This window comes from Poecilia mexicana, unplaced genomic scaffold (assembly GCF_051168715.1).
Source record: "Poecilia mexicana isolate PSO_F unplaced genomic scaffold, ASM5116871v1 scaffold_5, whole genome shotgun sequence".
Lineage (NCBI taxonomy): Eukaryota > Metazoa > Chordata > Actinopteri > Cyprinodontiformes > Poeciliidae > Poecilia > Poecilia mexicana.
Window position 1 is genome coordinate 22989019 of NW_028263374.1, and position 15129 is coordinate 23004147.

The following is a 15129-nucleotide window of genomic DNA, read 5'->3' on the forward strand; positions in this document are numbered from 1 at the left end:
CGCAAAATTGTGAACACACTTCAAAAAAGGTTGAAGCACCTACCTGGCTTGTTGCTAGGTAACTTGCTAACAAGTCTTTAAAATCTTAGTATTATTATTATTCAAACATCTCAAATTCTGTCCAAAACAAAATGTGATTTATTTTATGTTAATATGTAAAATTCTATTAACACCTCAAATTCTGTATAAAGCTAAATAGGATTTATTTCAGCGTAAACACTGTTTGCAAAAGTAGACAATTTTATTTGTCTTTAAAATTACGAAGATTTGTAATCATTTCAATGGATCTGCTGGACGGATTAGAAATTAGGCAGCTGTGAATGCGGGAAGGGTCATATTTTTGGCTTGAAATTGTCTGACGTTAGTATCCATTGATATCGCAATATACTGAAAAGTGCTGTGAAGTGGTGTGAGTATATGACTTCTGGATATATTCTCTAAAATGTCAAAACAAAGTAGCTTCTGTTCTCCAGTCTCAGTTTGGGGATTTTGTACATATTAAAACACACACACACACACACACATAAAAATAGCTAAATAAAAATAATTTTATGAAATATGTGTGTTTGGTTTATTTATTTTTTTATTTATTTTATTCTTAAAATAAATAAATATAACAAAAATATAAATAAATTTTACTCATGAGTTCGATTTATGAATATTTTTTTTATTTTATATCAAGTTTCATCACAGTCAGAGAATTAAGTTGTCGACTTATATTTGTTTTCTTTATTGGACATTGAGTTTCTATAAAAATTTAGACAAGAAAAAGGCCTTTAATGATTGGTTAAAGTGGCTCAACGGCTCCTTTTTGTTGGCATCTTGGATGCAACTGATTGTCCTTTTCTCTTTTTTGCCGCTGAAGTCTTGGATTCTGATGGCTTGGTTGTACTCTGTGATCCTGTTGGTTGAAATGAACAAAGACTGAATTTTACAATTAATCAAATATAAAAATGATAGAAAGTGATATGCACTCATGATGCCTGCAAAAGTTCTAATCCTCAACAAACCATAAACTGTAATATCTTCAATGCGCTTTTCAGTGCATGCTTGTAAAGTAAAAGGAAGAACAATATAGTTTTTACAAATATAAATGTGAGTTTTGTGTGCTATGAGTATGCCCCCAAACAAAATCCAGTACAACCAATTGATTTCAGTGTAGAGCCGGTGTGTATATTTTAAGCATCAATTAGATTAACTTGAGGGTTCCTGCTTACTCTTGAGGAGCTGCAGAAGTCCATTGTTCAGGTGGGGGACATGGACAAGACATTTGTTAATGTAACCCATAAACCTGGCCTTTGTGGATAAATGGCAATGTTGTTCAATTGTTGAAAGCATGCGAAAAATTCCTCTGGTACAGAAAGTTAAACTGAACTTTTTTATTTATTTACCAGACCTGCTGAACATTATGTGGGGTGGGAAACTATCACCCTGAAAGGAAAGGTGGAAAGTAGTGGTGGCAGACAAACATTCTGTTAGGATGTTTTTATTCATCAGAGGAAGGGGAGCAAGTCAGAATGACAGTAAGATATTGAGCTAAATGGAGGATAATCCTGGAGACACACACAAAACTAAAAACTTTTTCTAAAAGACTAGAAACTGGGCAGGAGGTTCACCTTTCAGCAGGGGAACCCTAACCATATGGCCAGGGATGCAATGGAAAAGTTTAGATCAGGGGTGATCAAATTCTATTAGAGTAAATTATATAAGCCTCTGTTGTCAACAAAATAAATGGTACCTTTCTTTGGACCTTTTCCTTTAGGGGAAGTTTTTCTTGTTTGCGGTGAAGCCTTCTTTGGTTTTACTGCTTTTTTGACAGTCTCCAGCTCCACCTCCACAGGATAATGATCACTGATGTTTCCAGCCTTGGAGAGTAAAAACATGAAATTATAAATCTTAGCACCTATTCTGTGCTCTAAACTGTCTGAAAGTGTCAACCATTTCTCTGAGATGCAGTATTGCTAAACAATAACAATGATAATAATAAAGCATACTTCTTCATCTGTCAGCCCAAACTCCACTTGAAAGTTGAAAGACTTTGCAGAGTCAGGAACAATGGCATCCAGCATTTCTTCCCCATACACCACAATCCTATTTGAAGAAGATAGTATCACAATGCATTTTATTGGTGCAATTTTCAACATACCTGCAAAGTCATTCACACATTTACATTTACATATAATATTACTAGATAGTACTTTTATCAACAGTAGACATGTTTTGCAGTTCATGATTTGTTAGAGGGAATGAAATTCAACCATTCAGATTCAGTCAGGTGAAGAAGAAAGTAGACTATTTTTATGATCTTAGTTTAATGCATTTAGGCAGGGTGCAATCCTAGGGTCCGATACTAAATAATGATGAGGGGATCTATAACAAAAATGACTAGATAAAAAAAAAAAAAAATCAAGGTAATTCATGGCAGGTAATTACTGTAACCTACCTGCAAACCTCAACAAGCATAGATAAATTTGGAAATAAGGACATTGAAACATCCTTCTCAAGCAAGATGATTATTTCAAGGAATAAAATGTCAGGAATTTATTTTTTATTCAAAGTGTGCTAAAAATGTGCACAGTGTGTATTGATGACAAACGGATGTTGTGATGTAAACTCTTTATCTAATTCCAAGACAAAGTCATTTTTATTTTGTCCTGACTCATTAAAGCTCAAGCTAAAAGTGACAATCTGCTGTTTTATTAATGTTGTAGAAACAAAGACGGTTGTCCTTGACACCTAACATGTATCTCACCTGTCGTAGGTGTTGTCATTATAATTACTAGTCGTGGTGTCAACATCGTCATCTATCAACCAATGGAAGGGATCAGAAGAGATGCGGATTGATTTCTTCTTCTTCTTGGAAAGATATCGACCATCTGCGTTGAAGTCCCCCAATATCATGATGTTCTGCCAAGGACAAAAAAATAAAAGTCAAAACCACATGTTACTGCACACAAGTATTTAGAGTAGTGATGATTGTTATTGTCTGTAAGAAAAATTGGAATATTGTTTTTTATCCTGCTCCCCCAAGATTTCCTTCATTGGCAGCCTTCTCAATTACTTTAGTGTGAAAAGACATTAAAAAAGACTGACTTGTAATAACAGAAAAGATCCACAATAAATGGAAGAAATCATGGTGTTACTCAATGAGTGATTCACCAAACACATTATCTAGCATCTCACTCGCATTTTTAACAAGACAGTGACACCTGGAGTTCGAAGAGTTTCTCCTCTGAGTTACAGTGAAGAGATGGCTGAAATGATTAACTTCTGGCTGAATTTTAGCAAAGCTATTAATAAAAGCTCTAATATTACCTTCCAATTTTCGAGTCGCATATCTTTATATAAGATTTAACAACTTACATCGGTTTTCCACTTCTGTCTGACAGCTTTGACCACATCGTAAAGCTCATCAAGTTCCTTTTCTGAGTCTTCTGGCTTGGTGTGGACCGGAATCAGGACCAGGTCTTTTACAACTGAAAGTGGACATAAAAGCAAATAACATAGACCCAAATCCACAGTGCACCTAAACAGATGTGAGCTCAAATAAATCTTTTGGTTTAAAATAAATTAGAGGCCTCAGGTCAGTATTTTTACATATTTCATGTCAAAACTTCTCCTGGGTCACATGATCCTTTTAATCCCCAAATAAAACACAACATTTGACCACACATTCACAGCAGATATATCTATAACAGTTATACATAAAGTATTTACTCTGCAAAAACTGCAACACATTGCAGGTTGGATGGACAGATGGATGGGATGATAATTGAATGCAGTAATATTAGGAATCAAAGTATGTGCAAAACAGTAGTTTTCATTCTCTTCATACATACTTATACACATTTGGAAAATAGTTAGTAAAATCTTATATGTTTCCAAACTGTGTAGAAACCCTGTGATCTGGCGTTTCATTAATGTGGAACAGCACACACCTGTGGAGGGACAGCAGAAGCGCAGGATGAAGGGCTCTCTTGCGAAGGCATCTTCATCTCCAGCCTGATTATCTTCATACTGATACTGAGCTGTAAGCTTGACCTCATCTGCTCTGAAACACAAACAATAATAACAAATAAAAAAAATTGTTACTGTTTTGTGAACACGATTTTAAACCTTTTTGAATACATGAGAAGGCAACTTTTTGGAGGGGTTTGTAGATTTTTACTGCTCAGAGTGCATCAGAAACTTCATGAAATTGTATTAACAGTGTATAGCATAGATTTAACAGGGTGTCAGAAACATCTCTCAATCATTTTGGTCAAGATTTGTCAGATGCACATCCAAAATGAGTATCCCAGAGTCCATAACATCCTTGAGGTGTTTTATTGGATTGAGGCCTGCTGATTGTGAAAGCCATTGGAGTTTAATGTTGGTGGTATTTTCAAAAAATCAGCTAACCTAAGTGGTATCATTCATTATCCTTCTAGAATTACCCACCAGAAGATTGAAAACTGTGGTCATCAAGGGATGGACATAGTCAGGAAGGTTGGAGGATAACACTCAGTTTATAATATGGGGCCCAGAATTTGCCAGAAAGCAATACCCCACACTACTGCACCAGCAGCAGCAGATTAAACATTGATACAAGGTGGAATAGATCAATGTTTTCATGTTGCTTTCACTCCTAATTGTGACCCTTCAATCTTAATGTGCAGCTAAACAAGGGGATGCTTTTTTAAACCTGCTATTATCCAGTTTTGGTGAATCTGTGAGAATTATTGTCTCAGCTTCCTGTAGCTTGTCAGAGTGATAAATGGTGTGGTCTTTTGCCGTAGCCCATTTGCTTAAAGGTTTGATGGTTATCTGACCTATTGTTGGTTTTTTATTATCCAAATTTCTTTGGAAAAAAAAAATAAAATTTTTAAGCCATAAATAAGAGGAGATTTAGTTTCAGATGTTACTTTTTGTCCTATTTGTACAAAGGCAAAAATACCTCCTCTGAAAAAGAACAGTGTGGTTTGCTTTTGATGTAAGTTAGATCGTGAGTTTCTAAATCCTCACCACATCAAGTTGCTTATGTCAGTCATTGCTCAATATAACAAAGCATGACACATTAGTTTAACAGAGACTTGAACGTTTGACTTTTAATTCTATATTATTAGTGGTAACAATATACCTGTAGAAACAAACAAACTGCTCCTTGTAGGTGTTTCTGCCCAGACTGGAGCTGCAGACCATTTCATATGGATGATCACTGATGGAACAAATACAACACAAGAAGACATTATGATGACACAGAATGCCTTTATGAACATTATCCATTATCCGTTGTGTACACTAAGATATTTCCTACTTTATACTTACGCAGTACAATTGAGTTTTTTAAGCAACATCTCCATGGCTTTGCCGCTTTTATCTACCACCTCGAGTATCACAATTACGCTGTACTGAGAGATTATCTGGGAGAAGCACAAACCAGGTAAACAATATATATCTACATTGCAAAATGTATCTCATTATTAAATGCTGTAAAAATGAACATAGTTCCATTACCTTAGTAAGGTACTGGGAGACCATTTTGTCTGTGACTTTCTGATGTCCCAAGTTCCTCACATTAAAAGCTGCAACTTTCATTTTGACCTGTTTAGAGAAAAAAAAATACTTAAATGAATAAAGAAATGGAAAAAAAAATGAAAAGACACAGATGCAAGAGGAATTTGGTGAAATAAGAACATAACCACAGAGAAGCTATGTGGTTAGGCTCAGCTGTGTTGTATATACTGACTGTTTGTTTCACACGGTCAAAATACCCCAACTAACAGGGTAATGTGAACAGAAAACAACAAAAAAATCCTTATAGTGTTTTTTTTTGCACTAAATACTAGGTAGGGGCACTTTTTGCATGAAATTCAGCATCAGTTCATCATGGAGATGATTCGTTTGTAGTTTTCTATGATGTTCAGAAATCCCAGGTTAGTATCTGAAAATCTGTAAACAGGAAGAAAAGAACCTAGTGAAAATTGACCATCATTCTTAAACTCCTCAGTGCTTCTACTCTTGCAATCCTTGAAGCCTTTTTATGTATGAGTGAATCGTGGGTCAGAGGTGACTGGCTTAGCAAACAAAAAAAAAATATATATATATATTTTAAACATCTGTACTTGGCAAAAAATAAAAGTAGTCAAAGTCCAAAGGGGAACTTTGAAAGTGCTTCAGAAAGCAAAGTGGAAAACACTTACACTAAAAGAAACTTTTAAAAGACAGTTTTAGAGTAGGTCTTCTACATTTTGGCAAAGCATATTTTAACAAGTCAAAGAAATGGGTCATGTACTGGAAATGCTACCAACTGTAGCTGACTGATAACTCTTACGAAGATAAGAAATTAAGTTAAACCGCCGGACATGTTTTGCATGAATGTTTGTTCATGCAGCATTTGGATGTTTCTTTGTTCATTGTGTGGGAGTAAAATCATTACTTCTTCGATAATTGATTGAAGAAGTAATGAATGGAATCACAACACTGTCAAAATGAAACAAAAAGATGTTTTATTTTATAGATTCTAAACAGAAACTAACATCACCAAATGACCTTTGCTGACTAATAAAGGAAGGAAAAGATTGTGATCTTAGTAGAAGAAAGTTCTTACCGTTGGAGATAAATCAGACGACTTTGGAAGTGTGTCACAGTGTTATGTGTCTTCAGACGCTTCACTCTGCAGTAACAGAGCAGCTCTCAAACCTACAGGAAGTGTCTCTGTTGCTCACAACCTCAAAGCATGTGAACTTTTGCACGCCCAGCAGCATATATTATCAAATGAAGAACAAGTTTCCTGCTTCTGTGCGGGCATTTAGAGCCATGGCACTTTTCTGCATCACAGACCAGAGGGATCAAAGTTCAACACAGGATGACTGAAGAAATTATTCTGCTTGATTAAATTACACAAAATCCCCACATGTGGAGTTTGTAAGGTTCCAGGAGGAGCAAAGTTCTTTTCAATGACAATATTTTCCAATCTTCCCTTTGCTACTGGGATTTTCCCATGAGGCTCTGAGGAAAAGTTCCTCATTAGAGGTTCTTTATTTGAAGTTACAGTTTCCTGTGAAAATATGGTTTCTTTCATTTAGTAGTGCTTTAAAAGAGGAATGAGAGAGCAGATAAAAAAGAGGAAGTGAAGCAGCTGCGGATCCATCAGGACATAAGAGACAACAAACACTTCCTCTTTTCCCCCTTTGTGTAATTTATGTAACCTGAGATGGATCAGTTAGAGCACAGTACACCTGTGCTCCAACTGAGTTAGAGCACAGGTGTTAGAAATTCATTAATGTTAGAAATTCATTAATGGTAATTCATTACCCACTTTGTTGCTTTCTTCTTCTTTAACATTTTCAGACATTTTGACTTTTCAGAAACTCTTAACATGGAATGGTATTGCAGAAGCTTCCTTTTCAGATAAATAAAATCCCTTAAAAATAAGAAAGTAAAAGAATAAATATCCTACAAGTATCTTCTTGCAAGCACTTCTACACCAATAAACATTTAAACTTTTAAAAGGATAAGTATTTTCAAAATGAAACTGTACAGCCAAAAAGTTGACCACATCCATTTAGCTGATTTTCAAAGATGGCCCTTTATCAGTCCGTTAGACTTCCTGTCTGGGACCAAGACGAATAACAGGAAGAAATACTGCAGCAAAGAAGCAGATCTTCAACCACTTCTAGCCTGGTGCACAAATTCAGAAAGCATTTCAGTTTTCATTCGCTGCTGAAACTCAATTTAACTAAGAATTTAGTTGCTTAAGTTAAAAGATGACTGAGGAAATTCAGAAAAATGATTTGCATTTGATCCAACAGAAGCATCTTGTTTTTCACATTTTATTTTTAGATTAATAATAAACATAATGAACGCAAAGACAAAAGATTTTTAATGTTAACAGTTATTTAATTACATCAAATGTGAAAAACAATCTCATTATCTGAAATCATAAAAGTAAAACATCCAAACTGTTTAGAATTATGTTGCATTCAATGGTGACAAAGAGCAACATTCAGTTGTTAACTTGTATCTGAAACCGATTAAAGCAGCTTAAGCCTAAATTTGGCAGTCTGAGAACACAGGGATCTGTTCACAGCCTGAGATAAGAAGCTGAATTATCAGGAAACTAATGCAAAATGAATTGTACATGCATGAATATTTCTTTTCAACTCAGAGCTTATTTGGATGAATAAGTCAACAGTGACTGTTAATAGAGGCTTTGCAGAAAGGTGATGTCACCTGTGGGTTGATGATTTATTGGCGATAAAGGTGGAATGTTTAAAAACAGTCACATGGAGAGGAAGAGCAGAATATTTTTACAACTAAAGTTTCATTTGGACCAGCTTTCAGGAGGAAGTGGTGTGAGTTGGTGAAACTAAAATACTGAGGTTGGAGTGAATGTTACAAAAACAAATTCTAAACCATGGTTGAATTTTTTAACAAAAAACAAAAACAACCATTTATTCTTCAATCTTTCTCGTGTTGAAACATTTTTCATGTCTTAGGAGACATCCAGGAGTCAAAAACAGATCCGATTGCGCTCAGTCACTCTGGGACTGACAGTTTGTTTCAGTCCAAATGTCCAGCATGTTTGTTAATCATTTTCTTAAAGCTGCACTCTTTGCTGTAAGGTTGTCACTGCTCATTCTGCTGAGTGTCTGTAATGGTGGAAACGGCGCCCTGGCCTTTGCTGACATCGCTAATACACGCCCACTGACCGTCCACGGACTCCTTCCACAGCGTCACCTACAGGCACAAGAAGGCACACAAATCTTTATCTTCAGCTTTTAGATCTCAAGCATATTTCTACTTATCAAGACTCTTAAGAACGTGATGATGTATTTTACCTTGTTGTCTCCACCAGAAACTGCCAGTATATTTCCGGTGATGGACCAGCTGACGTGCCAAACCACATCGTTGAACTTGTGGAGCAGTTTGACCGTCCAGGTGTTGCCAGCAGGGTCGTCACACGTCCAGATAAACACACGGCCGTCCTGGAAGTGACATAAAGAAACAGATGTTTACATTTACAGGATTAAACCCCTTCAATAATTCTTTTTAACTTACTCAAAATGTATCTACAGCAATGAAACTCATTCATTAGATCACACTCTATTAGCAGATATACTTAATTTAGTTCGGCCATGAAAAGAAAAACCTTAATAAAAGAACTTTTTTTTTTTTTTTTACCACCAACCAACTATAAAACATTATAGTTATGGCTCCACCTAGTGGTACAAGTAAACAATTGAGTGCAAAGCAAAGTACTACATTCTCTTTAGTGTTTTATAAGGGATAAAAGAAACAATAACTATGTCTTAGAAAATGAGTCTAGTAAACCCACAGGGATTTACACCTTAAAACTTTACCTGGGAGCAGCTAGCAATGGTGCTGGTGGGAAGACCGATGGAAGGAGCCCAGCCAACGTCTCTCACCCAATCACTGTGCGCCTCCAGCTTCTGGTCCTCCTTCCACTGACCGTCCTCCTCTCTGCAGAGAGGAAGCAACACTTAAAGCATAACATACTGGGTTTTTAAGTGGTTGCACAAATAAATGCTCGACTAAAAAAATAATTGCTGTTCACATAAGAATTTCCAGTTATTAGTTATCCACCTTATAAAGATGTTGAAAGTCTACTAGCAGGTCATATATTTGGAAAATATTAAAAGAAGTTTAATAATGAAACAAAAAAAAATGCTTAGACATTTAAATTAACCAAATATGACGTTCCTGCACCATTTGTTTTGCAGAAAGACAGACTAGCATGTAGAAAAAAAATCATATACATGCATAATCAAAATTATTCAAACGCTTAGCATGGATCTTAAAAAAGCTTATAATCACTATTTTGAGCAAAACTATCTTCCTAACTAAGAATTATACAAAAAGCATCATCACTACAGATAAGTTGGACAACAGAGACTCACTTCCAGAGTTTAACCAGGTTGTCACAGCCTCCCGAGACGAAACGTTTGACATAGTTTGGTTTCTGTCCAGATGGTTGATCGATCAGACTGCCTGGGACTACAGCAGGAGCCCAACTCACAGCATTACAGCCAATCTGCAGCAAAAATACAGCTTAGATTTACACTAAACCCACTCCTCAAAATGAACAGCAAAGAAAAATAAACAAAACAACGACAGGAATCACAATCTACTTCTACTACTTGACTCACAGTGTGTGCATTGCTAATCTTCTTGACGTCCCACTGCTGATCTCCAGTAAATGTGAGTAGAGAAATCGCCCCGTCTGAGCTTCCACAGGCCAGAATTAAACCAAATTCATACGGACCCCAGCAAACCGAGTTCACTGTGGACACAGAGGGATGGAGAAAAGAACAAGATCAACGTCTTCACAGAATGTTGAAAATGATCTCAGAATCAATTCATCATTAGATGATTGATGTCTGTCATGAAATATGAACGCAGGTTGCTCTAAAGGGACAGGACATACTCCTAAGTACAAACTGTCCGATCCCCATAAATGAGATGTTTTAGTTTCTAAGCCATGTGACCAATAAAATAAGCGATGAATGCTTAAAAAAAGTGGAAAGATGCTGAAATTCATTTAACAGCATCATACAAAAAAAAAAAAAACAGTTTATTTATAATACAAAATGGAAAATGTTTATTATTTTATAATAAAAAGGAAGATGGATTTGGCACACACTAAAACTTTTACAGTTTTACATAGTGCTACTGATTATTTTGAACATACACTTGATATATGGCTGAACTTCAATTTATGAACTACCTTGCTGATGAGTTTGCTATTCATTAAGGGAAAGAAATGGTCAGCAGTTGAAGTATTAACAGCCTGAAAAGGCTTGGTTTTCTTCTCCACAGAGTCAGCAGCTAAGCAGGAGGAAGAGGAAAATAGATTCAAGGCCATCTACCAACCTGACGATTCATGTCCGGTGTACTCGTACATCTTGTCCCAGGCTCCATTCTCCTCCTTCCAGATGATGACTTTTCGGTCGTAAGAACAAGAAGCCAGAATGTTGCCAAACATCGGGTGAGCCCACGCTACTTGCCACACGGGGCCTTCGTGTCTAAAAAGAACAATTATTGGAATTCAACATAAGAAATGGCTTCAATTCCACTTATGTACAATGAATACAATAAATGAATATAACCTCCAAAGAGACAAAAAACAACATGGCATCAAAGAAAATAATAAATTGTGACCAGAGGAACAGTGGAAAATATTGCTAATTATTTACTTTTGGATCTTGACAGTATGTAATAGTTTTTCTTGTTGTTGTTGATTTAGTCCTCCTGGTTCTGTTTCTTACCCCCTGAGATCTGCCACCAGAATCTGTCCTCCATTCCTGACATCAAATATCTTGACGGTGCGGTCAGAGGAGCAGGTGGCAAGCTGAGTCCCATAGTAATCCATCTGGGCATCGTGCTGAAACAAACACAACCAGGAATGCTCCACTATTTCATGATTGGTTACCAGTGACACAAGTTGAAAACTCAAAACATGAATCTGAAGTAGCAGTTTTTACCAGAACCAAATTTCAGATTCTGGGATTTTCAAAGACAATTTTGTATCTTTAGAGGCTAATTATACAAACCAAAACATTAATTAGTCTGTTTTAAAACAGACTCACTTGTACACCACTTTGCAAGACAATTTTATTTGCATAGCACATTTCAGCAACGGGGTTATTCAAAGCGCTAGTAAAAGATAATTAGAAAAAAAAAAACAAAGAAAAGAACAAGGAAGCAAAACATTATGTTACTATAATCATTTATTTGGTATTTAGTTATGAAGTAATTATTTAATTTTCCTTTTGTACCATTGCACTACTTTTTTAAATTTAAATTGAATTAAATTAAATAAGACATGGGCCTTTGCATACTAGTACAGAAGTATTGCTAGAGCTACCCATTACTCTTGATGAACGTTATTTTGACAGTCAAGCTGACTTCTAAATGTAGCTGATGCACATTTTCTTAAGTGAATGTATTCAAATTAAACTACATCTACAAACAATGCTGTGAATATTACAATTATAACAATCACTGTGTTTTTGCTACGTGTCTATTTAAAATAAAAAGTAATAAAAAGTCTGTATTTTTTGTATAGAAATTAACTGCAGTTCCATGTTTCCCAAATAAACATGGCTGTAAAACACAATAAGAGGAACCATACAGTAATGTGCTTCTAATACATGTTTACAGTAAACAAACGTTCATGATTACTGTTACATACTTTCCTGATTACAAAGTGCATCTCCCAAGTATTTTATAGGTGATAAAAACAGATAAAAGAAATGTATGTTGCCCAAAAACATATAACAACGTTTCAATAAAGATAATCCTTAGCACTAGCGCCTTATGTTAGCTTCGAGCAACAATGACATATTACAAGAATGGAAAATAAATAAATAAATACTCACAATCATGTCCTCATGCGAGGTGTCCACTGTGTTAATAACAGAAACCTTTAAATCACAAAAAGATCATAATTAAGTACAAATCAGAGAAATTAGCCTCCTGTCATTAGCCAATGTGCTAACGAATTGCAAAAACGAGAACGTCAGTACTTATTAATGATAAGTATCATTGTTGTCCTGAAGCAGCTTGACCAGCAGCTAAGTTTATAAGTACTGAAACTCACCATGACTGTTATTTAGTCCTCCTAAAAATATTTACTCAAGTATATGTGAAATTAATTCTCCAGGTTCACCAAACAGTCCGACGTGGCAACAAGTACAGAAACCGCTTCCACCGAGTCCCACCCTCCTTCCTACCGGGAGGAACAAAGAATAACGGAGAACGGTTCCACCTAACAAGACGTCACAGAGCTTCAGGCGATTTTCTTAAAAGTGTGTCAGAACAGCGTGTGTGTGTGTTTGGGGCTAAATAGAGGTTTTGCTCAGTTTGCTTAATTATAATTTGTAAATGAGGAGGGGCTGGTTGACCTTTGGAAACATTTATTAATATCTTTAAAATGATTCACAAACACTGGAGATATTCACCAACACCCCTCCCATCCCCAGAGGGATAAGGGTGTAAGAAAATGAATGGATGGATGAATGGATGGATGGATGGATGGATGGATGGATGGATGGATGGATGGATGGATGGATGGATGGATGGATGGATGGATGGATGGATGGATGGATGGATGGATGGATGGATGATTCACAAACAAATTTTTGCTGCACAAAAGTTTGACACCAATTGTCTTCTCTCAAGTCCCAGAAGCAGGTTGAAACAAAAGTGTCTTCAGTAGATTATCCAGAGTCTCTGATTATTTATGCTTACTTACAAGCTCTGAGTTTTAATGATGAACTGTGTTTAATTCATGATTTCTGAAGAGTCACCTGTTTATTGAAACTGGCATTTTACACTAGGTGCTTGCAGGGTTTGCCCAAGGTAATGATTAGTGACGTACCTCGATCCGAAGCCTCAACAAGTAAGCTGGAGAAAGGTTTTAAGATGTACTCCTCTTTATGTCATGGTAACTCAAAGTGGAAGAAAGAGAGCCGAATTTCGCTCATGAGGTCAGCGCTGTACGTGCAAAGAGCCAATAAGAAGCTGCCTTTTAGGAAAAGGTCACCTGCAAATGGAAATTGAGCTTGTTTTAATTTATCATGTGATTAATTGATTTATTGCTTATTGTGACTGGCTTGTCTCTGGCATTACATCTTTTCATTTATTCAGTTGTCAATGTTTTATTTCCTGTTAGGACCAGAAAAAGATGAATCTTCCCTCTGGTCCTCCCCTGAGCATCTTCCTTCTTCTCGGCTGGGTTTTTATTTTCCATCTCCACAACGTAGAGTCTGCTGAAAATAATTCACCTCTAAGCTGTGTTTTTGTTTCTCCTTTCTATTTGTCTGAGCAGTGGGAGACTTTCATCATATGTTCCACAGCAGCTTGATGCAATTAGTAATGAGGCACATGGGTTGGCGTCATGTCATTATATTACTCGCTCATCTGAGGCGCCGCTGATGGGGGAGGTTTGAGATCAAACAGCCTAAAAACGGCCTCACCTGTTCACAGTTGGAGTTGCTCCGTCACACTGAGCTGGAGCAACAAATTCTCTGGAAGAGATAATTCACGTCCAGGAATTAACTCTGCTGTCCTTATGTGAAGCTGCTTTCAGCCCGAGCTGAACAGCTAAGCTACATCTGAGTCCATCCTATAGTTCCCTTGTTCCATCCTGGTTCCCTTCATTAGGGTTCCCTCGGTCTGTCCTGGTTCCCTTCATCCATCCTGATTCCCTTCATCCTGGTTCCATTGATCCATCCTGGTTCCCTTCAGCTCGTGGGAGTTACATGACCATTTTTGATTTCTTTACAGGGATGCTCTCACAAACTGTCTGCCTGTTAAAAGAAAAATTAATAAAACCAAAAAATCCTAGAAAATTATCTCTGAATGTGGAGGTTGGACATGAAGATTTCTTTGAGATAAGACAGAAAAAAGGACAACGTTAAACATTGGGCACAATGCTATCAGTGATGTTATCTGTAATGTTTAACGTCGTCCAGGATCTTTAACATTGTCCCCAATATTTCATTTTATCTCCAATTAACATTGTCCTTAATGTTTAATGATGTTGCTGATGTTTATCATGTCTTGGATGTTTAATGTTATCTCCAAAGTTTAACGTAATAGGAAACTTTTCTGGAGATAACACTTGACATCGGGGACAATATTAAACATCCCAGATACGATAAAGATTGGCAATAATGTTAAACATCAAGGATACGTCAAGGATAATAGAGATTAAAAAAAAAAAAAAACCTTAAACAGATACAGATACTAGTATGAAAAAATACTTTAGTAAAAGTTTAGGTTTTGCTCAGGTAAAAAAATACAAGTTTTGAAATAAATAAAAAGTAATTTTTACCTCCAGGAATACGAAATGACTTTTGATAAGTCTAAAACTTGTGTTCTTGTCATAAAAAAATACATTATTTGTTTTCTTTTGCTCACAATATGCTCTGTGTTGGTATAGAAATAAAACTAAAAACTGATACGGTATAGTTTTTCTTCAAATCAAATCTCAGTCAGGTCAGGACAATTTAGATTGCACAAAACACAGCAAATTTGTCATTAATTTTTCTTTGAGCCAACAACATGGAAGGACACTTTTGCTCCGATTTGATATGACTCAACGTCATTGTTTTCTTTTAT

General features: G+C 36.1%; 2 protein-coding genes across 3 annotated transcripts; both read right to left on the reverse strand.

Annotated features, from left to right (window-relative positions):
- Positions 1 to 646: 646 nt before the first annotated feature.
- LOC106923336 (deoxyribonuclease-1-like) lies at positions 647 to 6742 on the reverse strand. Of its 2 annotated transcripts, none has more exons than XM_088005753.1 (10): positions 6590 to 6742; positions 5497 to 5583; positions 5308 to 5402; positions 5120 to 5197; positions 3939 to 4051; positions 3364 to 3476; positions 2753 to 2907; positions 1995 to 2091; positions 1751 to 1865; positions 647 to 901 (listed from the first exon to the last, which is right to left on the reverse strand). In XM_088005753.1, exons 2-10 carry the CDS (start codon positions 5575 to 5577, stop codon positions 798 to 800), a joined length of 951 nt encoding a protein of 316 aa, XP_087861879.1. In that variant the 5' UTR covers positions 5578 to 5583; positions 6590 to 6742; the 3' UTR covers positions 647 to 797. The 2 variants fall into 2 exon arrangements, with proteins under 2 accessions (XP_087861879.1, XP_014851803.2); XM_014996317.2 differs by having other exon boundaries at positions 1739 to 1865.
- A 1118-nt stretch (positions 6743 to 7860) lies between these two features.
- Positions 7861 to 12748, reverse strand: sec13 (SEC13 homolog, nuclear pore and COPII coat complex component). Its single transcript, XM_014996321.2, has 9 exons — positions 12605 to 12748; positions 12384 to 12428; positions 11271 to 11386; positions 10876 to 11027; positions 10152 to 10285; positions 9903 to 10036; positions 9345 to 9465; positions 8823 to 8969; positions 7861 to 8721 (listed from the first exon to the last, which is right to left on the reverse strand). The coding sequence occupies exons 1-9, from the start codon at positions 12605 to 12607 to the stop codon at positions 8611 to 8613; spliced, it is 963 nt and encodes a 320-aa protein (XP_014851807.2). The 5' UTR covers positions 12608 to 12748; the 3' UTR covers positions 7861 to 8610.
- Between the last annotated feature and the right edge of the window lie 2381 nt (positions 12749 to 15129).